The sequence below is a fragment of the Lactuca virosa genome, chromosome 2, assembly GCF_052849685.1.
Source record: "Lactuca virosa cultivar CGN04683 chromosome 2, Lactuca_virosa_CGN04683_v6, whole genome shotgun sequence".
Lineage (NCBI taxonomy): Eukaryota > Viridiplantae > Streptophyta > Magnoliopsida > Asterales > Asteraceae > Lactuca > Lactuca virosa.
The window spans coordinates 232,189,462-232,216,189 of NC_136427.1; the positions used below are offsets into that span (position 1 = coordinate 232,189,462).

Consider the following 26,728-nt stretch of genomic DNA (forward strand, 5'->3'; position numbering starts at 1 on the left):
TACGAATTGGTGGTACATTGGCTTACTCCAACACATTTCGTAACTGGGTGCTATAAAGTGTAATACCATGTATGACTCGATATATAAGTCATGTGTTTTGATTTGATAAATCTTTGATTAAAATAAAGAGGATGTGAGAGAATTTTTGTCTTTATAATAGAACATAACGAATGGAATCTAAAATCTTTGTGTTTAACCAAAGAATGACCACTTCCTTCGGATAAGTAATTTAATGGAATTTAAAGAATTTCAATTTCTTTGATTTTGTCAACAAAACTAAGTTTTATTGGAATTTACATTTCAATTCCTAAAAATCCACTCGAAATCTTTGAACCAAGCGCGCCCTAATATTGCTCGTTAGCTCGCATCCTACTAATTATTAAATATTTTGTATGTACACTTATCAATAATTTTGGTTCTCCTATGCGGTATGCTGCATTTACATCTTTTACATGAGAATTGAATGACGACGTGGCATGCGATGGAGAGGGGGGAACAATGTCCCCTAAGCAGTATGCTGCTTTTACATCCTTTACATGAGAATTGAATGACACTCTCTTTTCTCTTTACATTCAACAACAAAAAATTTTGTTGTAAATTCTAATTTTTTACCTCCGATAAAACCAAACCATTTTTACATTTTTATCCACACCTTCTACAAACTCTAATACTTTCAACTCAATTTCTTCTCCAATAGCTTCAAACTACTCTCCAAATAGCACCAACTCTTCCAACACCACCACCCTGCCTACAAACTACAACTTGAAAACTCTATTTTTTTCACCAGCCCAATTTCAATTTATGACTAATTCCATTACGTAAACAAAGTAGACATGAATTTAACGGAATGTATAACAATTTGCGCAACCACCAGAAAAGTGGTCAAAATGACAAAAAAAAATTGACGAAGGCGCTCAAGATGTACTAGAATGAACATAACAAGAAAGTTTTTTTTATTGAGTTTCGAAAGGTTGTCAAAGAAACCCCAAAATGGAATTTGGTGTAAATTGTAGATCATCCAATTGGTGGTTTTAAACGTTCAAAGACCTCCGACTGCAACTACACTACTTCGTCGGATGCTCGTGTCGATATTGACCTCAACAACGATGATGACGAACTTGAAATCGAAGAAACAATCCGCCCGATCGGTAGAGATAAAGCCAAGAAGAAAGCTTATTCCTCAATTTTACCGACGACAAGTTTGACTTACAAAAAATGACTAAGTCGTTCAATATTTTTAGTTCCAACTTTAAAATACATATGGAATTCGAAAAAAAGAAAAACTTCGTCTATAAAACACATCACGCGATGAAAAGAAACATGGCAGAATATATGAAATGAAATTGTTGTTCCTACTCAACGAGATTTTTTCGAGGAGGATAATGGCTTTCGCCATAAATAGTAAATTAATAATGTTTTATTTTATTTAAAAACCAGTTTATAACTCGTGGGAACCACGGGTTATAAAATTAATTAAATTTTCATAATAAAAATTTATAAGTATTAATCAATTATTTTAAATAAATCATTTTAAATAAATTATTAATTAAGAGATATATCAAATTTTTAAAGTTTATATAACTTCAAATTTCACATATAATTAGAAGAATATAAATTTGAATTTTGAAATGAGTTGCCTAATATATCTACATGACACAGACATAATATTAATGAGGAGTTGTATTAGAGTGAAATTTTGCAAAAGGAGATTAAAACTATTCATTTATTATAATAGGGAAGTTAATAAAATGTGAGGGGAGGAAAGAGAAACTATTTTTTTTGAACCGGCAAATATAATATATAATATACTCCTAAATAACACCTAAATCCACTTATATCCACAACGAGACTTGAACCTTCGACCTCAAGAAGGAAGGACACCACCTGATACCGCTGGGCTAGAAGCCCTTTGGCAAGAGAAACTATTTAATAGATAAAAATTGTGGATTTGTGGTGAAAAGAAGATTGTAGAAAATAAACGTGTGACTTTGAAATGAAGGCAAACGTTGGGAAAGTATGGTACTATATTTTATAGCTTAATTTTACATAGTTTTTTAATATTATGTTGTATGGATGGATATTTTTACCTATTTAATAAAATACAATTATCCAACATTCTCCTATTTAAAGTTACATTGATCTTGTGATAGTACACTATGAAACACGATCTAAACTTACTTTGGATTTAAGAATTAACATAGATTCTCTGAAGGAGTATCTTGTTCACAAGTTGGAAATCTTGCTCTTAATGGAGCATATGATTCTATGCAAGAACAGAGACAAAAGATGGCCTCCAATATTGGTTGAAAGTGTGGAGTTTTTTATTTCTAAACCCCTCTAGGCTCTAGCCTTTAAGCATGCATTATACCGTATAGCAAAATAGCATAATTCTAATTACTTAATTTGGAAAAAAAAACCTTAGGTTTCATTTCCAGAAGGTAAAATGTATATAAAAAGATATTATTATTTAACTTTTATTTTAAAAACCATATTTTTAAAATCAATACTTAAAAGTTTATGCTATATGATCAAGATTCATTAATCTAAAATAATATTTATTTTGATAACCAACCCCCTTATTTAGCATCTAGGTTTCTTATTTATGTATAAACTTATAACATAGATAACGGAAGTTTGATTTTGTTAAAATGTTTCCTATGTTTTTTTGTTCTAACTTCTTTTACTTAGGGTTGTTTGGTAGCATCTTAATGCCTCTTAATAAGAGGAAGTTATAATTTTTGAATGTGTCTGATTCAGAGCATTTGATTATCACTTATTTTCGTATCTGAATGAAAAATAAGCGTCTTATTAAGACAACACAATGGTCCATAGCTAATTTATGCACATCATATATACTTAAAATTATATAAAACAATTCTTTGTTTTTCTAAAACAACTTTTGTGACAAAAAAAGCATGTAAACTTTTGTCACCAAAAATAACAATTATAATTTTTTCTTGCAAAGAGAAAATCATCCATGTTTTCCAAAAACAAAGATTTCATTAACTTAACAAATAATCTAATTAATCTTGCAAAAATGGCTCTGATACCAATTGTTGAGTTTTTATTCAAAAATAGTCTAATTATAGTGATAAATTCGACGTTATTAATAATATCATTTTATATTGACTCTTACTCATACAAAATCTTTCATGACTATCATATATAGTCATTGTAAATGTCTTGAAATCCAAAACTCCCAAAAACAAGTGGGTCTGCGGTATATTGATAGGGATGTAAGTTGTATAAAAGGTTGGAATTAAGTAATGATCATTAGATAATATTTATAAGTGACTATTACTCAGGTAATGACCATGAAACACAAGTATAATGTATCACACTTAGACCAAGTTGGGTAAATTGATCCATCAGGCATGTTACGCAGGTCCTCTACATATGTGTTGAAAGTTATCGATACAAATGTCCACCGAGCATCATTCGGTCTTTTATTTATCATCAACAAAATCCAGAGCATGATATGTTGTCAATCAACACATGTACACATTAAAGTAACCTAAGTAATGTTTAGTGTGTAATGATCACACACATATATAACTTAAATTGCATTTCAACCAGCCCAAAGTTATAATCCCAATATAAGTACGTCCAAAACTCCATTGTCGGTATATAAGAGAGAAAAGGATAGTGAAAATCTAGCGAAGCATCCCGTTGTTCATATAGACTATATATGCTATGGTCTATACAATTGTCCAACAGTGTAGGGAATTTACATGCAATGTCTTTCCTTTTCATTTGTATCCATGGGGACTTTATCCATGCAGATACATATTTTTCTCGATAAGAACGCCTAAGAGGTAGAGCTAGCATTTTGTATTCTTCCCGGGGAATCACTTTTATATCTGACGAGTCATTATATGCATACATCTACTCAGGTCCTTCATTCGACGGATGTAGAGGCGTACCTAACCTATATACATGGTCTCATAAGTCATTTTCTTGTGCAGTACCAAAGTCATTTAATTATAACTGATGCAATTAAGGGTATACCATAAAGTTAAATAAAAATGTACACGAGTAAAATAATTAAAAATGTACCTCCACCCCTTGTGAGGTACCACCATCGTCTCTGACACCCTTATTAATACGTTATAGAAGCATGGATATCGTAGTTTCAAGTTGTACAACACGCATCTCATGTACCACAAACTATTCGCGACATTCACGAACCTCCTTTTACAACTCAATACTTGGTCCATATCATTTGATAGTATAGTGGGTGGTGGTGGCGGTGGTAGTAGGCTAGATGCATAGGAACCTTTGACATTATCTGGTCGTGCCTTTTGTAGAGAATCATAGGTAGGCGATTTGCGGGGTGATGGTGTTAGAAAAGGTGTCTAGTAGCTAAAACAGAGTGTTCTATCCACACAGAGCTAAAATACCACCAATCAGCACGACTCTCATCTGTTGTCGACTCCAACTTCTCTATAAGTTTATTATGTTGCTAACAAAATTGTAAAATTATAAATAATCATAAATTATACATATAGGTGAAAATTATAAGTTATATAAATAAACATACGTAGTCAACGATTAAAAACTTATTGCATTGATCCGCTTGTAACTTCTTCATTTTCGACCATTTAAAAGCCTAAGGAATCACATTCGGTTATCGGGTACCAAACAAACTGCTCACAGGAAAACTTTCAAGAATTCATATCTAAAAGAATCATGTATTAGAATATTAGCAAAAAGAAAAAGTTAAAGTGATAATCATGTATTTTACCTTAAAAACGTATAAAAATCCTCTTAGGGTGTATGTCATTTTTTGAGGCTGTGTATTTTTGTTAGCACTAGATGTATATGTTTGTCAACCTTATCGAATACATTGCATATTTGAGAGTACAATTGATCCCAAATTATCCTCCCACATGGATATTAGCGACATAAAAATGCACAATTAATTTTGTAAAAGAACATTAGTAATGATAATTATAAATTGATGACATGATTTTTGAATTCATCAAGGTTGGATACCACATGTTGACAATGCAAGTGCCCATTAAAACCCTTCTCTAATAGATATATAAGACATACACAAACCACATCCTCGTCCGATATGTCATTAAGCGATGCTTCAAACATATCAATGACATCTTTAAATTTCATGGTGTTATTCTTCTTAACCATAAGAAATACACGAGATCGGAAAGTAAGACCGGAATTAGAGGCACCAAAAATATTCATCAAACTGGAAGCAGGTGACAAGACAAAATTCTTTCTTCCCAAAAGTCAACTCATACCCCTCTATCTCAAAAATCATTTTCTCTACTTCGCTTCGAGGGTCTATCACAATTTCTGTGTAACACGTAATGTATAAGTAAATGATCCCCCTCTACCCCCACATGAATATCTAACCACCTACCAAAATAAGTCTTTCGGAACATAGTCTCGCGTGACGGTCTATCCTTAAATCTCACAAGAATATTCGTACAAATTTCAGGTTTGTAAGATAGTGTAATTGATGCATCAAAAATCTTGTCATGCTATAGATAAAACGAAAAAAATAATTTTAAGGTAATTAAGAAGTTTAAATGGTGTTCCAAAACCAAATTCAATGAACTTTTCAGAACTATTATGCACATTCTGAACATGTTCTCAGTGTTCCAGAGCAGTCCTTTGCATTCCGGACATGCTTGGGATGTCTTTTGTGTGTTTCAAAATACCAAATTTCGATGTATAATAGTTTAACATAATAACTAAACTAGTTTTAGGTTGATCCTAATACTAAATTAGCTAAAAATTGAACATATACAACATTGTCCACATGTTCTTCGTATTTTGGACGTGTTCTTAGTGTTCCGGAGTAATTATTTTACACTACTAATCTTATAATTAAACAACTAAAAGTGTAGGAATGAACAACTTACCTATAAGACTACCAAATCATCGAAATCATGTGCCCTATCTTCTTTTGATTCTTTACTCTGAAATGTGTAAATCTCCGAAATGTGTAGTATTTCGGAATAAAAGTTTTATACTTCTTCCTTCTAAACAAATTGGAATGGGCTGAAATAGACATTCTAGAACATGTTGAATGAACCGGGCTCGATCCATATAGTATGAAGTGGGCTCCTAAATAACCTATTACGGAGAAAATGGTTATTAAAAAAAATTGTTTATATTTTTTTAAAAACCACCAAAAAATAATTAGAGTACTTAATTTCTCAATTTCTTTTATGTAGAACACATACTTTAATTATTAACTTACTGCCATACTCTCGCTCATTTGGATTTGGATTTACATGATTCAAATTGACCCCAGCCAACACATGTACCCCAAAAACAAGACAGGGGAGATAAGAAGTCCACCAATGAGAACTTGACACCAAATCTGTCCTAAACCATTTCTTATGCAACTATTCGGCTATTCCCTTTCACCATCCTCTCCTTTTTTTATTCCTTCCTTCAGTTCCCCCTCCATTGATATATATCTTATAAAAATTGTATTCCTACATTTTAAATATCCAATCAAATAGTTATAAAATCCAGGTGTTAATTGGTTTAATCATCTCTATCAAATTCAAATTCCACATTTTTTTTATCCTACAAATATGGTTTCTTGAATCTTATATAAAAACAGTATGAACATTAATTTCTAGGTTTATATAACAAATCATGCATTTAGTTTTTTTAGTACGTACGTACATTTTTCTTAAACGTTAAAAAAAGATAGAAGCGTAGAATACACATATAGTCTAATGTAAGGCCATTAATCAGCCTTTACCTTTACCATATTTATAAGAACTAAACTATTGTCAGATGATGAGGCAGTTAAAGTTTGAAGTTAGAACTCAAAATCTTTCAAAGTTATTCGGGGTAAGTTAAAATGATCTCACAAAGTATGTAATAATAATTTTATGCTGTTTATAAGATAAAATATATATGGTATGGAAACAGATTTTTTTATGGTATGAAAGACTGTCTAATAAAATAATACATACACCAAAATAGAAAGGAAGCTACAGAAAAACATTCTCCTGTGTCTTCGTCGTCGTCTTCTTCTTCTTCTTAGATCTGCTTCGCATTTTTTATTGTTTTTTCACTTTAGAAGCTGATTCTTTTTAGGGTTTTCTGTAGAAAGAAACCCTGTAAAAGCAAGCTAGATGGGGAGAGGAAGGGTGCAGTTGAAGCGGATCGAGAACAAGATTAGCAGACAGGTAACATTCTCCAAGAGAAGAACAGGTTTGCTCAAGAAAGCTCATGAGATCTCTGTGTTGTGCGATGCTGATGTTGCTCTCATCGTTTTTTCCACTAAAGGAAAACTTTTTGAGTACGCCACTCACTCCAGGTGCGCACCCCCTTCTTCTTCTTCTTCTTCTTCTTCTTCTTCTTCTTCTTCTTCTTCTTCTTCTTCTTCTTCTTCTTCTTCTTCTTCTTCTTCTTCTTCTTCTTCTTCTGCTGCTGCTGCAGCTTCTTTTAAATCAGTGGCTTGAAATACATTTAAAAGTCGACAGGTTTTATATTGTCTGAGATGGATTTATAAATCATTAAGAAGTTATTTCCCATATATATCTGTATGGATATGTTCAAGATTTCAAGTTATTTTTGTCTTGATTTTGCTTTGTTTATGTTTTTATAAGAAAGTCTAAAAGAACAGGCACCACATGAAGTCTATGAATATTTAAACCCTAAATCAAAATTTTTTTGGTCAAGTTCATACCATCAGGGTCAAATTAACCCTCTTAATCTTGTGTTTGTTCTTGAGGTTTTTTCTTATTCTTTTGGTTATCCTGACACAAATCCTTTGGGTTTTCTTCACTCTCTCTCTCCTTTCTGCATGCATCTATATATATATATTATTATACATATATAGACTCATTATAATATATTACTATATTTAGTCCAGTATGAAACCCCTTCCCTTGGGTGGATTTTGTTATTTGTTTTTTTCTGGGTAGTGTACTGTTTTATTTGTTTGAAATTACTAAAAAATTGTTACTGAAAAAAGTTTTTGATGTTGGAACTCTCAAGAGTTTTCTTGAGCTGTGTGACACTGCTGCTTAATTGCTGTCTCATTACAGCCTTAACATCATCGTACCAGATTTTCTTCAAAGTGATTACAACTTTAATTTGTTTGTACATAAGCAACAACTTAAGACAACCTAGTACTGATCACAAAAGTTGTATCCTAGGCTAACTGTTGGAGATGATATGTACTAATTCAAAAGATTTTTAATAAATATAATATTTCAGCTCTAAGATTAATATTGGAATCTAGCATAATCTGTATTCATATCTTTTGGGGTAGAGTTCAGTTCCTTTAGGGTCGATTGACAGGGTTTTAATTAGGGGGTTCGTCAAACCTCTCTAGATCGAGCACAAAGTTTTTTTTTTTTTTTTTTTTTTTACAAGCAATCTTGCAAAAAGATCTCGCCGGAGAAGGCTAAAAGATCAAGCATTAAAGTAAAATTAAGGTTACCAATTCGTCAAAGAATATTCCATCCTTAAATTGTAATTAATTATTTCTCTTGCGAGTGTTCATAGAAAATCAAGTTACCATTTTTGTTCATTTCGTTTTCAAAGAACAAAACACAAGAAATTAAGCAAGAATTTGCATCGATTCAAGCTCTCAGTTGTTGATATATTCTCTGTCAAACTTTTCAAAACCTCTATATCGTCCTTAGCATGATATGAACTGTATATGAGGTCTTCAGTTTTTATATATGCTTCAGGTCTGTAAAGTTCAACGTATATGACTAAGATTGAATTTTCAAATTTAGGGTTTTTATATACGTTGAAGCTAATCAATAACTTACCATTGATTTTGCAAATTTTAAATTTGAATATCTTTTGCTGGTAAGTACTTCAACATCCTGGATATATTTCTTGTGAACGTAAACATGTTAGATTCGTTATCATCAGTTAATTAGAAATATCATACAGAAATGAAATTGAAGAGCTAAAGTTCTGCTTTTGGTAAATGTAAAATGGCTTGAATCTAAATATATGGAAAGATAGATGCTTATATATGAGGACAATTACATGTTATGCAACTGGAATAATTAACTAACAAAGATAAAGCGGACTGTGATGATTGCCAGAAGCCTGGTATATATAAAGAGGTTAGAGAAATGACATAAATTTCTGCAAAATTAACAAGTGTACGTATTGCTTTAACTCTTGCTTTGTAACTTTAGCAGTTGTGTTATTGGAAATGACAAAATTAAACGTATGATGATTAATTGAGACAAATTGTTGTAATCGACATTGGCATGCCATTGCTGTAAAGCTTCAAAGCGTCTAATTTGGTCTTCGAGATTTTATGATATTCCCATAAAGCTGTCTTGGGTCTCAAGTCGTACTTCTTTTTGGCAGATGATCATCTTAATTAAACCAACAAATTAACCTTAAAAACTATACCTAAGTTAATTATATACGACAAATTAAAAATCAAATTGATGAATAGAAATAACTTCAAATTAAAAGGAGGATTGGTTATATTCCATTTCATACCAAGGAAGAAAAATTGTTACAAAAATGCCCTGAAATACATGTTCTTGAAATGAAGAGCGACTGGCGCAATGTTCTGGATGAACAGATAATATAGAAATTTGGTACATAAAACATGAGAACATGTAGATGGTAGCTAGCTTTACTTTAAAGGATTTAGGTATCTCAAGTAGGACATCTATATATACTTAAGTAGGAGCCACAGATTAGGTTTTAATGATTTGATGTGATGAAAATGGTTCAGAATATCGAATTGAATCGCATGTACTTTTATCTACTTTATTCTAATTACACGTCTTAAAATACCATTTTTAATTTCTTTCTTGGAAGATTTAATTTAACAATGCATTGTAGTCTATATATAATTTATTGTTAATCAATAGTAAACTGCTCATTAAAATTCTTGCATATATACACATGTATATTAATCTTACATTTGGTTGAAACATGCAGTATGGAGACGATTCTTGAGAGGTATGAAAGGTATTCGTATGCAGAGAAATTGCTTACTGCTCCTGAAACCGAAACACAGGTATATATATACATGTGCATGAATATATCGCATTAATTTGTTACTATAACTTTTATTAGATAAAGTATTAATTGAAGGAACATTATGAAAATTGTCATTAACTGTCCAATTTTCTTATGTTCTGTCTAAATCAGCTTTCACATCGAGCATAACTGCCTTAAAACTGTGTCAGGTTGAAATATTGACTTTTTGAGAATATGTGTAAGTACAGGCAAGCTGGACTCTTGAATCCTCCAAGCTTAAGGCAAAGATTGAAGTTCTTGAAAAGAACATAAGGTAGATTCACTTAAAAGCAATATAATGTATTTTATTAATGTATATGTCCGTGTAATTAGTGGACAATTAGTTATGTAATTAGTGGACAAGATCAGTAGATATTAAGAATCCTTTATGGTATCATAGCCTTAGGCTTTTAAACCTAAAACCGCTTCGGCCGCCAACGTGCCATCAAGCGCACCACCACTCGTCATGACTCGAAATGCAAAGTTTGAGACAAAGCTACATCATGCATAAAAATATCAAACATCCCGCACAAGGTCTGCATCCTCTATGACTCCAAAGTGACCTACTATATGTGGTCAAACTTTTCCAACTCCATGCTCGTGGTTACAAGGTCCTACATCACATCGATGACACACTACCATCAGATAAAAACCAACCCAACATATATGCCATGGGATGAAATCGAAGCACATGTTAATGGATACATGATATGCACTTTGATGACCTCCTTCTGTATGTCTTGGAACAAGAGTCATCAACTTATGAAGCATGGATTCGAGTATAGAACACATCCCACAAACAAAAACAGCTCGACTTATATATTTATTCATCCAAAATCTAGATAAGATCAACGAAAATTAAGGCTTTAGCACTTGAAAACCGTTTTCTAGAAATACCTGCCAAGTAGTTGGAACTTCTAAAGAACCGACCGGATAGGCATCATGGTTGCAATCTAACGAGGCAGCTTGGGTTGTAAGACAACATGAGGTGCCTCTTGTCGACCCACAATACCTATCATTTCCTTATTCATACATTTTGATTAAGGCTTCGTACTACATTCCTGGTATAAAATTATGTAGAGGTTTTGGGGTGCTGTCTCTCGACCCCGCCCATTGATCGGTGAGTAGGTCCACCACCAAGGGCTCATCCATCCCTATGCCTTGGAACAAGAGTCAACAAATTATATTCTTCTTCATCCGATCCGGATAACTACAATGGAAGTTGCAGTTTTAGCAGTTGAAAAATAGTTTGTAGAATGACCATCAGCTTGGTTGCGACCTACTAAGGCAGCGTGAGTTTCCTTGTTAAATTGTGGAGACTGATTCACCCTTTTGACCCTATAGCCGCTAGGAAAACCAAGTATGAGGTCCTGCTTTAGAATAAAGGGGAGTCGGTCCGGGAAGAAATTTTTCGTGGGCTAGTTTCTATAGCAGATATGATACTGAATTGATTCATGGGCCATATATGTCATAGTTTTTTAGGTCTCGCTTTATTGGCAGATTTTAGGTCAACTTACTAGTATATGTATACCCCTTGAACTCGTATAACGTGTAACATAAAAATTTTAAAAAAATTAAAATAAAAAAAGAAGCTATTTCACAGTACCCAATAAAATCTTTCTCTTCTTTATCTATCCATCTATTTATTTATATATTTATCTATCTATCTATCTATCTTGTTCGCTTGTAGACGTAGCCAATCACCATGATCGTGTGAACCACATTAGACACCGTGTTCTTATTTTCATTTGCATTTATTGCTCTGCGTTAAATCGTTTGAATTGTTTGTTGAAGTGCTTAAACCCTAACATGCCTTTGGCCTATCCTTTCCTTATTCATGTATTTTTTATCAAGATTTTCCATTGTATTCTGGGTCTAGTAGCATGTAGAGGTTTTGGGGAATTGCCAATCACAAGGGGGAACAACTCCATAAACCTTTTTTTTCGTGTTGCTCGGGATCAAACACGCCTTATATATAATTATGGATTCCGCACCTCTAAACTTGTATTTGATCATAATTTAAATCCTTATTAGCACTCGTTTTAATTCCAATAATACTAAATGGTCGATGATACTCTAATTACCAACAACCCAACATCCCAATGGCCCCCCACTTATTTCCATAGCATAACTCACACCACCTCCCCCAATGGCCAGCCTGTTTCGCCTTCCTCACCACCAAAAAATGTGACTCGGTCTAAGCGCGAAACTCCAATAAGTTTTTGAATCTCATGTCTCGTCATAGCCCTTCATCTTGCCCATTTCCAAATTCACTCGTAAATCCATCTATGGCCCCTCCCCGCCTCCCTCTAAAAGGTTGGCATACGTGATGAATATAGTGTGTTACATACTAACAATACGTATTGAGACCCCTAGATGCTTTTGTTATTAGGTGTATGTGGCTATTCCATCACAAATTCTACTTGGATGGCTCTCTACAACGATACAAGGCATGTCTTGTAGTAAATGTCAAGCCACCAATATTGATTGTGATTATCCTTTAGTCTGGTTGTCAATACAATCACCGTGCAAAGAACCTCAGTGAAATCAGTAACTCGAAGTCAAAAGAGCATTCTTGCAAAATACCTTGATGAATACACGCATCGGCCTTTTATGTATTGTTGACTCCTTAGCTCTATATCACATTTTATGCCTATGGAAATCTATGTATTGTGTGATAGCAAGCGCCACATGAATAGTACCAACGCTTTGACACGTTTATCTTTCATGTGGTTCTCGTTGCAGATTGTGTGGTATTTATTTTTTAATTTTCGATGCATGAATAAATTGCATATCTATTACTATATATGGACAACATTGTGCTAACCGCCTCCGGACCCAAACAGTTACATCGCATAATAGTTATGTTATCTCACGAGCTCGCATTGACCAAACTTCGTACACTTCACCACTTCTTGGTATTAGCGTTATCCTTGACTATACAGACTTATCACTCTCTCAAACCTAGTATGCAAAACACATTCTCTCTCTGGCTTCCATAACATCCTACGATGCCACAACTCTCGGTGATACTATCCGAGAATTAATTGCTTCTCACAAACCACTCATGAAAGACCCCACTCTTTACGAATCGTAAATCTCACTGAAGCATTACAAGTCTACAATACCACATGACCTACTCAAGGACAGGGTGCCTAGATTCATGTTTTTGTGTCTTCCTATGCGAGAACCTCATCTCTTGGTCATCCAAACGACAATCCGCTTTATCCAGATCCGTTGTTGAAGCTAAATACAGGACTATAGCTAATGTAGACGTTGAGACAAGTCTCGAACTACATGCTCTCATGCGCTTGCTTAGCTACAATGGTATTTTGTGAAAATATAGCTACTATATAATTGTTTGGCAACCTAGCGCAACACCAACAAACCAAAGATGTTGAGCTTGACTGTTTGACAGGTCCACTTTGTTCATGGAGAATTTTGTGTTGGCGACGTTTGCGTACTACATCCCCCCGTCTACCCACCAACATGTAGATATCTTATCAAAAAGACTACCCTAACATTGTTTACAAATTTCCACTCAAGCATGAGCATCCGCTATCCTCCTTTTCGACTGTAGGGGTCTAGTAACAATCTCGTGTATCTTGTTATTTATTTAAGATCAATCAAGTATTAAGAATTCTTTATCAATGTGCTAATCTTGAAACCCATTTTGAAAAGGTATATGGTCTTAAAACGTTTTATTGTAGGATTGTATAACCATATGTCATTTGAACATGTTCAGGCACTATGATGGGGAAGATCTAGAGCAACTAAACCTTAGAGAGCTTCAAAATGTGGAGCAACAACTTGAGACTGCTCTTAAGCGAATACGGACAAAGAAGGTAAGCATCTTTTGGTTCTTCCAAAAATACATGTCTGCTTTCTGTATGTATATAGTAAGGACTAATTGCCACCATACACCCTAATATGCAGAACCAACTCATGCACGAGTCCATCTCTGAGCTTCATAAAAAGGTAGCCGTATCATCTCTTATGCTGCCAAACACATTTATATTGATTTGGAATTATGAAATCCTGAAACAATTTAGGTTGAGGCGCTATTTTTGATAACTTGAGAACATGTGTCATTGACTAATAAATCTCTCTTTTATATGACAGGAGAGGGCATTGCAAGAAAGAAACAATTCACTCTCTAAGAAGGTACTTCTTTTAAGAAACTGTACTCCATTCAACGTGGAGTGTAATGAAACTTTAAATGTTCCCATGAAAACGACAACCTTTTTGCACATGTTTCAAAGTTAAGATGACATTTTTTGGCAACTATTTGATTTGGGCACAGTTGAAAGAGAATGAGAAGACCAGTGAGCAACAAATTCGAATGTTGCAATTACCTCAGCATCCACCTCAGCCACATCCATGTTCAGTTGATTCTTTTGCAAACACTAGGTAACCCACCCACCCCCCCCCCCCCCCCCCGAGTTTCTGTGCATATGAGGGGTAGTTTTGTAATTACGTTAACTTTTGCAGTGGACCATTCATTGGAGCAGCCATGAGGGAGGAGGAATCAGCTCAAGTTCAACCTGTCTCCACCACCATGATGCCATTGTGGATGATCCGCCACATTAACCAATAAGAACTTAATCTTCCGCCCATCTGAGTGTGTGAATATAGCTATATAAAGTGGTCAACTTTTGATTTCTATAATTATTATTATATGTTTGATTCCCGCTACATATATACATATTTATGCTCCAACGCATTCTGGAAAGTGAATCCAATATGGCTCTAGATGATAACATCAATCAGTAAAAGAAATTTGCTACTATGCTTTAGTAAAAGATCTACTTGCATGACCATGAACATGAATATGGATGTTTGTTTGCTATTATTTGGTTTCATATATTGTATGTATCTACATAATAATGACTTGCAAGTTACAACGACAGCAACAACACCAGTTTTAACACTTAATTTACATATACAACAGTTCTACAACATTAACATGACACATGTTTCTGCCTGTTCTTAAACACACACTTGTATAAATCAACTAATGAATTCACCAATCAATTGTTGAAGTTTGCCAACATGTGAATGTCAGATTGCAGGAGCAATTTTAACATTTGCAAGTTCCACCATCCGAGTGGCCTTCCCTACAATGACAAAAAAAAAAAAAAAAAAAAAAAAAAAAAAAAAAAACTGGTTCAGAAGACAGTTGACTTTTATGGTCAAACATGTTACAACTTTAATATATAAATACCTTAACCTCTCACAAAGACGAACCAAAGCATCTGAACCAGTTCGATATGCAACATCTTCAATCATAGAAGCATTCCATGGTGTCACACAGTCTGCAATTTGAAACTCACACAACTCTTTCAATGAACACGCATCTGTTAATACAGCAGAGTGGCCCCCACCAGCTGCCAGCTTCCTTACTTCCCCCAAACACCTGTTTCAGTTATTCATCAGTCAAACTTTCAAGTCAAAGGAGAGAGAAAGAGAAGCAATATACATACCAATCAACTGGAGATGGGTACCAAGCATACGTGCATTTCTGGTTAGCTGCTTGGCCATAGCTGTTATAACCCCAACCATGGATTCTACCATCTTGTGTGCAGATAAGTGTGTGAGAATGTCCACAAGCAACCTGTTTTACACCAAATGGAAGGACCAAAACCGGAATGTTCCGAAACATGGTTACAGAGTCACATGAAAAGATTCCATTTTGTGGGCCCAGCCCGAGTTGACCAGATTGACCACCACCCCATGCGTATAGACCTCCTTTTGAAGTCAAAGCACACGTGTGCACACCACCTGAAGCTACACTCTTGACAAATATCCCATTAAGTGCCACCACACGCCGTGGTATCAACTCCTTGTCCTCTGATTGAAGAGAATAATGACCAAGTTGCCCCATGCTTCCCAACCCCCATGTGTAGCTGAAATCAAATGTGAAATTACAAATTCAAAATCAGAATTGGAATGATGACAACATATGATTTGATGTGAGGTTGCCTTGACCTCCAAGCGATTAATCGGCTTGTGTTCTAGAACCTATCTTCATCAACAAAAGGCCCATTTTTTTTAATGCACTTACACCTCTCCATCTTCTGATATGGCTGCAGAGTGATACTCTCCACATGAAACTTGAGTAATCTTTACAAGCTCAGGGGCTTCATCAAGGAACTTAGCATATGCGTTTATAATACGTGCCTTTTGAAGGCCTTCACAAGTAACACCTCTTCCAAGTTGACCATATTCATTGTAGCCTGGTTTATAATTTAATACACGCATTTAATAAGAGATCAATACTAAAAAACTTTTTAAAAAAATAGAAATTAAGGCGTTTATATTTTATACCCCAAGCTTGTAGCAGCCCTTCCTCTGATAGTGCCACAACATGCACAGCTCCACATGACACTTGACGAATAATCTGAATAGTTTGAAATTATTGAAAGATAAAAGAATTATTTTTGCGATTTAATGGAAGGAGACATAATAATAATAGTATTCAAATTCTTACTGTATTAGGAGAAAACGCTCCCCAGAACACACGAGGACAATTAGATCCCTGAAAAGATGGAAGAAAATGGAATTACAATGTACTTACACTTTGCTAGCAATTTGGCCAATGTACTTCATTTCTTACATATTATTTTTATTATCTTTTAAAGAGAAATGTAAGTAGGTTGCTATTATGGGTGAAAAAGATCATGAACCTGATTTTGTCCCCAAACCCAAAGTCTTCTAGAAGAGATTGTCCCATCATTTTCACGTGGCTCTGCAATAGCAGCAGTACAATGGGCCCCACAAGACACGGATACCACAAACTCATTTTGCAAAAGCTTCACTTTTTTAGGATGTTTTCTACTCGTTTCAGTTCCATCACCCAACTGACCAAACTCATTTGCCCCTGAAAGGAATGAAAATATGTGCTAAAAAGTTACAATAATCACAATTTGAAGAAGGGTAAAAATGGAATCTGACCCCAAGTAAAGAGGGAGCCATCAGAGGCGACGGCTGCAGTATGTTCTCGTCCACAAGTCACATCTAACCAACGTGAATTGGCTCCGGCTGGACACCCAAAAAGATCAGGCGGAAGCTGTTTTGGGATCCTTAGGTTTTGGTCTTCACATTTTCTACCGGTTTGTCCAGACTGGTTATAACCCCAAACGTAAAGTGCACTTTTGGTTGGGGAAACCACCGGTGGAGTGTCTCCAAATATTTCATCAATCGCCATTTACTCACACCGCCTGACAAACCTAATCAAACACAAATCACAAATCAATATGCATTTGCATTTGCATTTTACAATCATGCATTAATCAATTGTATTCCCAATTTGTTGTCAATTTGGATTGAATTGAAACCGAAACTATGACAAAGATATAAACCCAAAAATGAAACTTGAATATGATCAAATATCAATCAAACGATGTCCCAAAAAAGATGGAATGTAATAACAAGGGTTTCACTTTTGATTTCTCGTATATTTTTAACCGCTACGGAAGCTTAAAATGAAATATAGATCAATAGTAATCAAATTAATTTAGGTAATTGATTGATGATAGGAAAGTAAACAGGTGGCAAATTATTTCACCTTGGATTTCTCAAATTGTTCTTGACCGGCAAAGAAATGTTGAAGAAGAGGAATTAAGTGCGTAGATGTTAGATTATATATGCAAGAGGGAAGCGATTACCTTTGACTGGAGAAGATCGATTGTGGATAAGATTTGATCTTCGGAACAAAAATAGAAATGATTGGGTTGTCGTAGAATGATTGTTGAGTTCCGAGGACCTTGGGGGATAAACGGTCGAAGGGATTCGGTGTTCTTGTCGGTGATCGGAAAAATGTGTGCCGTTCGACACCATAGAAGAATCTTCCAGACCCTTTGGGTTTGGTTATATCTAAATTCACTCCCCAAGTTTTCACTTTAGCCCATTGCGTTTTACATTAAAACCATTTCAGCCCCTACATTTCTTAAGCCATTAATCACTTAACCATTAAAATTAAAAGAATAACTAAAAATTATGTTTTTTTTTTTTTTCGAAAAATAACCAGCATTTTTGAAATTGGGGGATTCAATTTAAATTTGACATTTAGAGTGATTATTTACACATTAGTAGTTAACGTAATACCTCTCATTTACATATACACATGTTGCATGTTTATTTGTGACATTATCACCATAGATGCTACCTATTTTATAAACCTAAATATTTAGGAACATATTCATGGTGGTTATGGGAAAAATCAAATCTTGATGCTTGCCTACGGAATGCGGCATGACAGATAGTGTGGAGTCATGGAAATGATTTTTGTCGAAGCTCCAAAAATGAGTCATTGATTTGGAAGATATAGTCATACTCATACTATCTGATAAAGCTAATTCGATTGAAATGGTCACTTGAATTGTCTTTCCACACACACACATACATGCAACATGTACAAAATGTATGAGTTTAAAGAAAATATAGCTAGGCTACGTCGTGTTTACCTCAAGAATATCAATGACTTAGTTGTATTGGTTCCCAAAATGAGCAAGAGTCTGCTTCTTTAGGACTATTATATAATATGACTTCTGGCAATGTTGAGTTGGTCAATGATTTGTGTACATATGAATGAAAACTATGAATCATGATGCTTGTTGATTTTTTGTTCATTACACGTTGCAACTATGGTAATTTCAACGGCGAAATCTAGGAGCTCAATGATATACGATTCTGCTTAAAAAAGTTATAAAAGACGTTTATTGCTTTTAACTTTTCCATGCAATATTAAACGTGACATCATCCCTTGGGCAAAGAAGGAAATCGGAAACTGAACACTCGAAAATGTGACATGGAGGGTACATCCCATCTTAGAATACATATTATAAGTAACAATGACAAACACACTACCGTTGATCTAAGAGAACAAACTTCTACTCGTAGGCGGTGGCAATATCAAATCATAGTTGATATTACAAGGAAGGCAAAGGAAGTAAGCAACATATTATTCGACGAATGGTGGACGACCATAGTTCCAAATAATTGTTGTCTTCCAAAACATATATATATATATATATATATATATATATATATATATATATATATATATATATATATATATATAAAATGGCAGAGTTACCTTTTTGACTCACGAGCAATCATGTTATTGTTCATAGTTTGTTGTATTCAAGATTTTATCATTTATCTGGTATTTGCCATAATCTTCGACGGAAGTATCCGTATCCTTCATTTTTTAGCAAACTTCCCAATATCAAATCCCGAGGACCAATTAATGATTATGAAATTTCCCTTTATCTCAGTTTTTATTGATATGGAAATCACAAACACTAAATATTTGTTGTCCACTGATCTTCTTTGGTATTATTATATTGACATCGAAATTAATCCCAAGTATGAGGCTTGTCTCTATTTGGTTATCCATTAAAAAAATTCTAGCTCTTTAACTCTTGTTAGGTTTTTGTTTACTTCGTTGAACTTTGTTCAGTTTTTTCATACATATTAAAAAATTACCGGAATCCCTTTTTCAAATCTTCAATTTGATCGTCAAGCTCAAATGCATAAACGTTTTTGTGTTGCTTTTATCATAATGACAATGTTGTAACTCAAATCGGATCTCTAGGGGTCAACTTCAATCAAATTCATTTGTCAGTCCAAAAACAAAAAAAAAAAATTGTAACTTTTATCAGTTCACCTTAACCCCTTCTACTTTACACTAGTACCACTTCAGCCCTTTATTTTCTGAACCCATTGGTGATCATCCATGATGGTAGGTGGTTGACATTTCGAAGTCAAACAAACGCGTCACATAGAAGACAATTGAAACCCCAAATGATGTGATTACATTCATACTTGGCATCAGTAGACGTATATATACAAGCCAGAAGGAATCCTCTTCTATGTTCGCCCTCCGTTCAACAACTTTGAAGTTCGGAAATTTCGAGGTCAGTCTTCAGCCTTCAATTTTGACAAAATCTTCACATTTACCGATTCAATATATCAGCTTCATGATCGGATAATTAACCTTTTTTGTTCATTTTTTATGGTTGTTAAAAACATTGCATGTGCGTTTGAAACTGGTAAAAACGGCTGAAAATGTTTTAGGGAACAATTGAAATTGAATTGATTTTGAAACCGATAACTTTTGTTCAGAAATACTGCAGATACACCAGATTAATGGCTCAATCAACAAATATAGCTGGGAAGAAGCTCATTAAAATTGATGTGACTTCGGATAGTGTGTGCCCATGGTGTTACGTGGGCAAGAAGAATCTAGACAAAGCTTTAGCTTTATCAAAAGATCAATACGATTTCGAGGTTCTAACTTTCTCTCACTTCAATCTGTTTTCTTCTGTTTTTAAATATATTAATCTGTTTATTGTTTCTGAAACAGATTAACTGGCATCCATTTTTATTAAACCCTTCTGCCCCTAAAGAAGGGGTTAACAAGATCGATTACTACAGGAGCAAATTTGGTTCTCGTGCTGATCAAATGAGTGTTCGGATGTCTCAGGTAACTCACTCACTTTGCTTTCAGTTTTCAATTCCTGGACGATTGTATTAATGCTATCGAATTTGCAGGTTTTTAAGGAAATCGGAATGGAATACAGCATGTCAGGCCTGACGTAAGTTTATAATTCCATTCCATTCCATTCTTAAACTATGGAAATACATCAAGAACTCACTGATTCTGTTTCTGGAAAGCAGGGGATGTTCCCTGGAAAGCCACAGGCTCATACTTTTTGCAGGGAAACAAGGGCTTGATAAGCAACACAATCTTGTTGAAGAGATATTCAAAGGCTATTTCACACAGGGAAAGTTTATAGGTGACAGGTAACTAACTTCATTTCACCATATATTATCAAACACCCTTTGTTACTCATAAACGAAACTTCTTATTTCATTTAAATGTCAACCAAATTGAGTGATTGAACAACTTGAATACAGGAACTTTCTTGTGGAATCTGCAAGGAAAGCTGGGATAGAAGGAGCAGCTGAGTTTCTTGATGATCCAAACATGGGACTTGAGGAGGTAGTATGCTTCAACTTTATAAAAAAATTCAAAAAAAATAAATAAATAAAGATGTTTGTTCAATTGTTTTACATAGTAAAACCAGTTTATAATAAACTTGTTGGTTACTATGAACTCTTGAAGGTTAATGAAGAACTTGAGAAACACTCAGCCAACATTTCTGGTGTCCCTCATTATGTGGTAGGCGATTAGATAATTAGATTTACTCTTTGGCTTTTGCCTTTTAGTTTGAATTAAAGGCTATTTATTTATTTCGTCTCAGATTAATGGAAAACATCAGCTGAGTGGTGGCCAACCTGCAGAAGTATTCCTGAGAGCTTTTCAAGTGGCTGCTAATTGAGTGATTTCATCTAGTAATTGCTACATATAAGAGTGTTATCAACTATCAAGTTGTTTTTATACATTCGTACATTAATGTTTGCAATAAATATTTCACTTATCTGATTTGTTTTTGGCTAAATAAACTTATGTTTTTGTTTATGTTCTTGATTTGAATCATAATCATTTGGAAGTCAAAACAAACTGCTTTCAAAAGTCTTTTTGAACATGTAAATACAGATGAAGTGAAAAATACAAGAGCATTCCCATTCAATCGGAATGTATTTCCTGTATAATTCAAGAGATTTCTTCCATAATTGAGTGTAAGAAAACGTGTGAAATTATATGGAACAATTAATCCATTTTTATACATGATAATAAAAAAAACACTGGTAACATGCGGGTGGGTATTCACAAAGAATTTACAAGCTGTTTTCTTGGTTTCTTTATCATCTTCATTTCTTTTGTGGTCGCGATTATATTTATAGCAGCACCACTTCATGTTAAAAGCCTAAACAGTCTCCTCATCAAATGCCATCACCTACAAAACCCAAAACATCCAAAGTTGTTGCCATGAAGAAAATGACGTAAATACCCTTACATAATGAAAGTAAAAACCATTACCTTGCCACAAACAGGGCAGCTGTCACTTCTTTCCATCCACTCGTATATGCAACCAAGGTGAAAATGGTGCGAACACTTTGTAACTATCTTAGGGTTTTCTGTAGTATATTCTGCAATTCAATACATCAAAATGTCATAAATACCCTTCCATAACGATATATCTATATGATGTGAAAAATGAAAATTTACCTTCAAGACATGTTGGACAAACGTCTTCATCTTCGGATGAAGAAAATATATGTGCATATCCAGTTGACTCTTTTGTGTTTGAAAACTTTAAAGAAGATTTTGTCTGTAACCCTTTTGTTCCATCTTCACAAGTGGAGCTATTATTATTCCATTTGTTTCCAGCAGCACATAAAGGATCAGTTTCTGTATCACTATCACTTCCTCTTAATGGTTCACCTTCTTCCTGTGAACGACTTGAGCCTTTCTCCCTTCTAGAAACAAGTCCATCTCTTTGAAGACGAATATACCTAGGATCAACATCATAAGGTAAAGGTCTAGGAGGTGATCTGTACACCCCAGATAAAGAATTGTCAAGTGATGCTGATGAACTAAAAGATGTTGTTGTCCCTTGAATGGAATTAGGGCTTGGAAGCCTCACATGTTCTTCCCCTCTTTGGAATAATGATGCGTACTATTCAAAGAAAATCATGGAATAAGTAACTATTGAGTATCATGAGAGGGGAGAAATTGGATCATGAAACATTTGATTAGATGAGTGGTAATGAACATACCATATATAAGAAATTTTGAAGAAAGCATCGAAGACAGATGCAGTTTCTGTAAATGGAACTATTGGGATTAACATAATCTTCACATTCATCACGCAAGCAGCAACAAACAGAACCCATGATGATGATGATGATGATGATGATGATGATGATACTCTAGTTTTAACAAAGAATCAGAGAGGATTTGAGGCCCGCAGAAGTTACAATGGCTCTGCGAACCAGTAGAACCTCTCTATCTGACCTCTCACCTCCGTATGAATATACCAAATCAAATGTCGTTTACTGCCTACAATTGAATTCATCATGTACACATTCAGTCAGGAATGTTTCTTTTGGAAAACATAATTCCACATTAGAAAAAAAGAAGTGAATTCAATAAGTTAATCCGAGCTCGTAATTAAAACCCATGTGGTTTTCGATCATAAAACCCTAAAGATCAGATATGGAAATAAGCATGAATTTTTGTAGAATCAAGGGGGGCGGCAGACGGAATAAATGACTTGGTATAACCACAAAGCAACCAGGTCAAGAGATTATTTTTTAAAAAAATCATCTCAATTCCCTAAAAGACTTTTTCCCAAATTGTGTATGAAACGTGTTGTGCTTTATTCAGTCGATTCTGAATTTAACCTGTTTCAATTTTATTCAAAGTCCTGCAACCAAAAATAAGAATCGGATGAACCCCGACCTAGAATGTCAATTCTTCAACAGCGTAGAAAACCCATAGAAACAGATTGTGAATCGTTCAATTGGCAGCGATAACAGCATCAGAAATCCGAAGAACACGTAACGATGATGGATAATGGAAGAATGAAGAGATAAGGGTACCTTGAGACAGTGAGAGAGGTTGATGCTTATGTTGGCGATGATGAACAGAAAACCTGAAAATTCGAAGTTTGATGTTTGGGGTTCTGTTGCTTAATTATCAATTATCATATATCAGATGATATGAGAAATTCTTCGAGTATTTTTGTTGGATTTTTTGGCGAGAAAGACTACGAGAACACGCGGTATTCATGTCAATGGTGGGTGGCAAGTTATAATTGAGAAAGTATGGGTCCTTTTGTGTTAATTTGTAGAACAATGCTTCAAAGTTTTTACGATATTGTAGTTAGACCCTTGAAAATGAATACAAATCACCGCAACTCCCTATGATAGTATACTTTACTTACATTTGGAATGTGAAAATAATAATAATATTTTTTAGTTACTCGTGACTCAACTATTAAAAACATCAAGATCAAAAGAGTAACTCAGATTTTGGCAGTCATATCATTCTAAGTTAAATCTTTGCTAAAATACAACAATACACTCGAAAAAAAAAATCATTACAAAGTATCTTTTTTAAACGGTAAATATAACTTACTCCTAAACTACACCTTAAATCCATCTATGTCCATAACAGGACTTGAACCCTCAACCTCAAGGAGGGAGGGCAACACCAGCTACCGTTGGGCTAAAAGCCCTTTGGTCATTACAAAGGATCTGATTCTAGAAATAGAATATGATAACATTAATAAATAGGATTTTTATTACATATTTGGGTTTATAGAGACATTGAAAGAGATGAGTATCATTCGCTTATAAATTTCAAATGATAACTCTTTTGATATTAAACATGGAAACTCAATAGTTACCTTCCATGCACACCATTATTTTTCATTTTTTCTAATAATATCAAACAGACGTCAATCACCGTCTTCTTAGAATATCATCTTAATTTATAAAACACAAAATCAAATATTATAGGCCAAACAACACAATAAGTAGAAGCAACATGGTCTTTTTTGTAGATTTATTCATTTCTATTTATAAAAGAATTCTATTTATTGATGAAACTATCAATATAGATACATTTAGCTTTAAGAGAATTTACTTTTTGTCTAGTATTGTCATCGAAAAATCATGACATAAGAGCTAGGACTTCAAAAAAGATTATCTGTATAAAATATATGGTTTATTGAATTAATTGTAAACAACAATTAATTAAGTTTTTTATATCAACAAAAATATCCTCGAATTATAGGGATACTATGTTTTTTTCAATGATATAGATTTTTAAAATGATTACACTTATCATATGATAGAAGTCTAACCGTTAAGACAATTTCATGCAAAAAGATTAAGATTCAAACCTGCTCAATAACAAAGTAAACTAAAGAAAAAGTAAACTACTTTCAAATGGATTGTAATCATTCTATCATTATCATACACATACATCCATTATACCAAGGGTCTTTATTGTCATTTTAATGATTTTTTGGGATGACTTTGCAAAAAGTTTTACCAACTACACGGACTGATACAATGGCCTTATGTGGTAGATCTTTTTTTATAATTTATTATTGTGTTGCTTTCAATCGATTTAATTTTTTCAATTGGCCTTAAAATAATGTCTCTCACCATATTTACTTTTTTATAGTTTTCAATAGTTTTATCAGACACACTTGCTAAATTATACACTTTTTTATTTTATTTTTTAAGATGTTAATATTCATTGAATGGTTAGAGCTCGATTGTGTGTAGCATGATTAGGGTTTTTTTTAATAACCCTATAGAATTTCATATTTTACAAGAGAGTACAGCATGCATAGAAAGCAATATAGGGTTTTCTTTTCATAATCGCCTTACAGAATTTCATATTTTACAAATAAGATTTTAAACATTTACATGATCAAGTTTATTAACTTATTGAAGCATTTTAAAACAAGACATTTTTTATTTGATTGTTTATGTGAAAATATAGACACTATTGTTAGAAATATGTTTCTATTTCTGTTGGTGATTTGGGATTAAAGCACTTGGAAATTCTGAGATCGTGATTTACACTTTCAAATCGAAGTATTGGGTGGTATTCTCAAATCCTCAATTGGATAATACTCAAAAGTTTGAGAACAATAAAGAGAATGAGGAGTTTTGTTTTGTCCGTTGAGTTCTTCAACGTAAAGTACCATACACCTTGAAATTGACCAAAAAATTACTTAAATATGTCAATTGGTTGAAAACCGTCACAAGACAATTGCAAAGTTCAAAAAACTGACACAAAACGGGCTTTTAATCGTTGGACAATAAGTTTAACCGATGAATATCCACCTTTCAGTCAAACCTGACACAGAACAATCGTTTTGTTAGAAACACGGGATATAGATAAACTTGGATCAGTGAGAGTTGTGAAACACTTTCAGATTAAAGCATTTCGAGGGTACACTCAAAATCACTAATCGGATGAAACTCACAGTTTTTCTAGAATGGAGAATGAAGAAGATGTTATGAAATCTGTACCCAAAAGGAATCCGAAATTGATCATATAACAGAAACTAACTTCCTGTCCTAAAACTGTCATATGGTAGTTTATAGGAAAACAACTTCATGTCCAAAAATGGTCATATTACCTGTCAAAAACTAACATAAAACCGAGTCTATAAATGGATCACAAAACTGGGTGTTTTTACAAAAATACGGATTTCTGAGACATTTTTTATATAGTAACATAACTCATATAAAAAATCGCCGCCAGGGGCGCTCTCCCCGGACCCCCGTCAGTTCAAGGGCTTCACCACTAAATAGCAGTATACTTTCAACAATGACAAAATCAAACAAATGTGCACTCCGCACCATACTAATTTGTTCGATAATTTTCAAAGTGACATTGATCAACAAATTAACCTCATTACACTTAAATAATATTAGTGGTATAAAATCACCAACACATTTTAACCATTGGATATAATACTGACCAGCACGTGTTTCGACGCAAGCTTGTAGCGATTCATGGTTTCGAAAACAAGTTCGTTGTGATTGTTTCAATGAATCGTTGCGATATGATCCTATATGGATCATACTGATGTGAACCATCAATGATTATTTTGATGTGAAATGAACAGTACCATTCAACGCGATGTGAAAGTTCCAAAATGTTGTGTTACAACTAGTTACGATCGATCGCAATTGAACAGTAACATACTATCGTTGCAAAAGAGCATTCGCATCCAGTATTCCGGAATCACATTCGCATCACTTCAAATTAAAAACTTAG

The 26,728-nt window shown here is 34.0% G+C and overlaps 4 protein-coding genes across 7 annotated transcripts; 2 read left to right on the forward strand and 2 right to left on the reverse strand.

The window, feature by feature from the left end:
• The first annotated feature begins 6,932 nt into the window (after window positions 1–6,932).
• On the forward strand, window positions 6,933–14,779 carry LOC145160421 (agamous-like MADS-box protein FUL-L). Its single transcript, XM_079079595.1, has 8 exons — window positions 6,933–7,309; window positions 9,925–10,003; window positions 10,215–10,279; window positions 13,751–13,850; window positions 13,942–13,983; window positions 14,128–14,169; window positions 14,309–14,415; window positions 14,497–14,779. The coding sequence occupies exons 1-8, from the start codon at window positions 7,125–7,127 to the stop codon at window positions 14,600–14,602; spliced, it is 726 nt and encodes a 241-aa protein (XP_078935721.1). The 5' UTR covers window positions 6,933–7,124; the 3' UTR covers window positions 14,603–14,779.
• A 46-nt stretch (window positions 14,780–14,825) lies between these two features.
• On the reverse strand, window positions 14,826–17,838 carry LOC145160418 (Regulator of chromosome condensation (RCC1) family protein). 2 transcript variants are annotated; one of them, XM_079079589.1, is made up of 9 exons: window positions 17,673–17,838; window positions 16,960–17,234; window positions 16,692–16,885; window positions 16,496–16,543; window positions 16,333–16,405; window positions 16,070–16,241; window positions 15,489–15,911; window positions 15,230–15,421; window positions 14,826–15,122 (listed from the first exon to the last, which is right to left on the reverse strand). In XM_079079589.1, the coding sequence occupies exons 2-9, from the start codon at window positions 17,210–17,212 to the stop codon at window positions 15,086–15,088; spliced, it is 1,392 nt and encodes a 463-aa protein (XP_078935715.1). In that variant the 5' UTR covers window positions 17,213–17,234; window positions 17,673–17,838; the 3' UTR covers window positions 14,826–15,085. The 2 variants fall into 2 exon arrangements, with proteins under 2 accessions (XP_078935715.1, XP_078935716.1); XM_079079590.1 differs by lacking the exon at window positions 17,673–17,838 and adding an exon at window positions 17,573–17,664.
• Window positions 17,839–19,743: 1,905 nt separating this feature from the next.
• On the forward strand, window positions 19,744–21,493 carry LOC145160422 (Thioredoxin superfamily protein). Of its 2 annotated transcripts, none has more exons than XM_079079597.1 (8): window positions 19,744–19,925; window positions 20,134–20,298; window positions 20,375–20,494; window positions 20,563–20,606; window positions 20,689–20,814; window positions 20,929–21,013; window positions 21,137–21,193; window positions 21,276–21,493. In XM_079079597.1, exons 1-8 carry the CDS (start codon window positions 19,881–19,883, stop codon window positions 21,351–21,353), a joined length of 720 nt encoding a protein of 239 aa, XP_078935723.1. In that variant the 5' UTR covers window positions 19,744–19,880; the 3' UTR covers window positions 21,354–21,493. The 2 variants fall into 2 exon arrangements, with proteins under 2 accessions (XP_078935723.1, XP_078935724.1); XM_079079598.1 differs by having other exon boundaries at window positions 19,748–19,925; window positions 20,145–20,298.
• Window positions 21,494–21,648: 155 nt separating this feature from the next.
• LOC145160423 (RING/U-box superfamily protein) lies at window positions 21,649–23,742 on the reverse strand. 2 transcript variants are annotated; one of them, XM_079079599.1, is made up of 5 exons: window positions 23,521–23,742; window positions 22,696–22,978; window positions 22,145–22,595; window positions 21,956–22,065; window positions 21,649–21,872 (listed from the first exon to the last, which is right to left on the reverse strand). In XM_079079599.1, the coding sequence occupies exons 2-5, from the start codon at window positions 22,810–22,812 to the stop codon at window positions 21,843–21,845; spliced, it is 708 nt and encodes a 235-aa protein (XP_078935725.1). In that variant the 5' UTR covers window positions 22,813–22,978; window positions 23,521–23,742; the 3' UTR covers window positions 21,649–21,842. The 2 variants fall into 2 exon arrangements, with proteins under 2 accessions (XP_078935725.1, XP_078935726.1); XM_079079600.1 differs by having other exon boundaries at window positions 23,381–23,742.
• Between the last annotated feature and the right edge of the window lie 2,986 nt (window positions 23,743–26,728).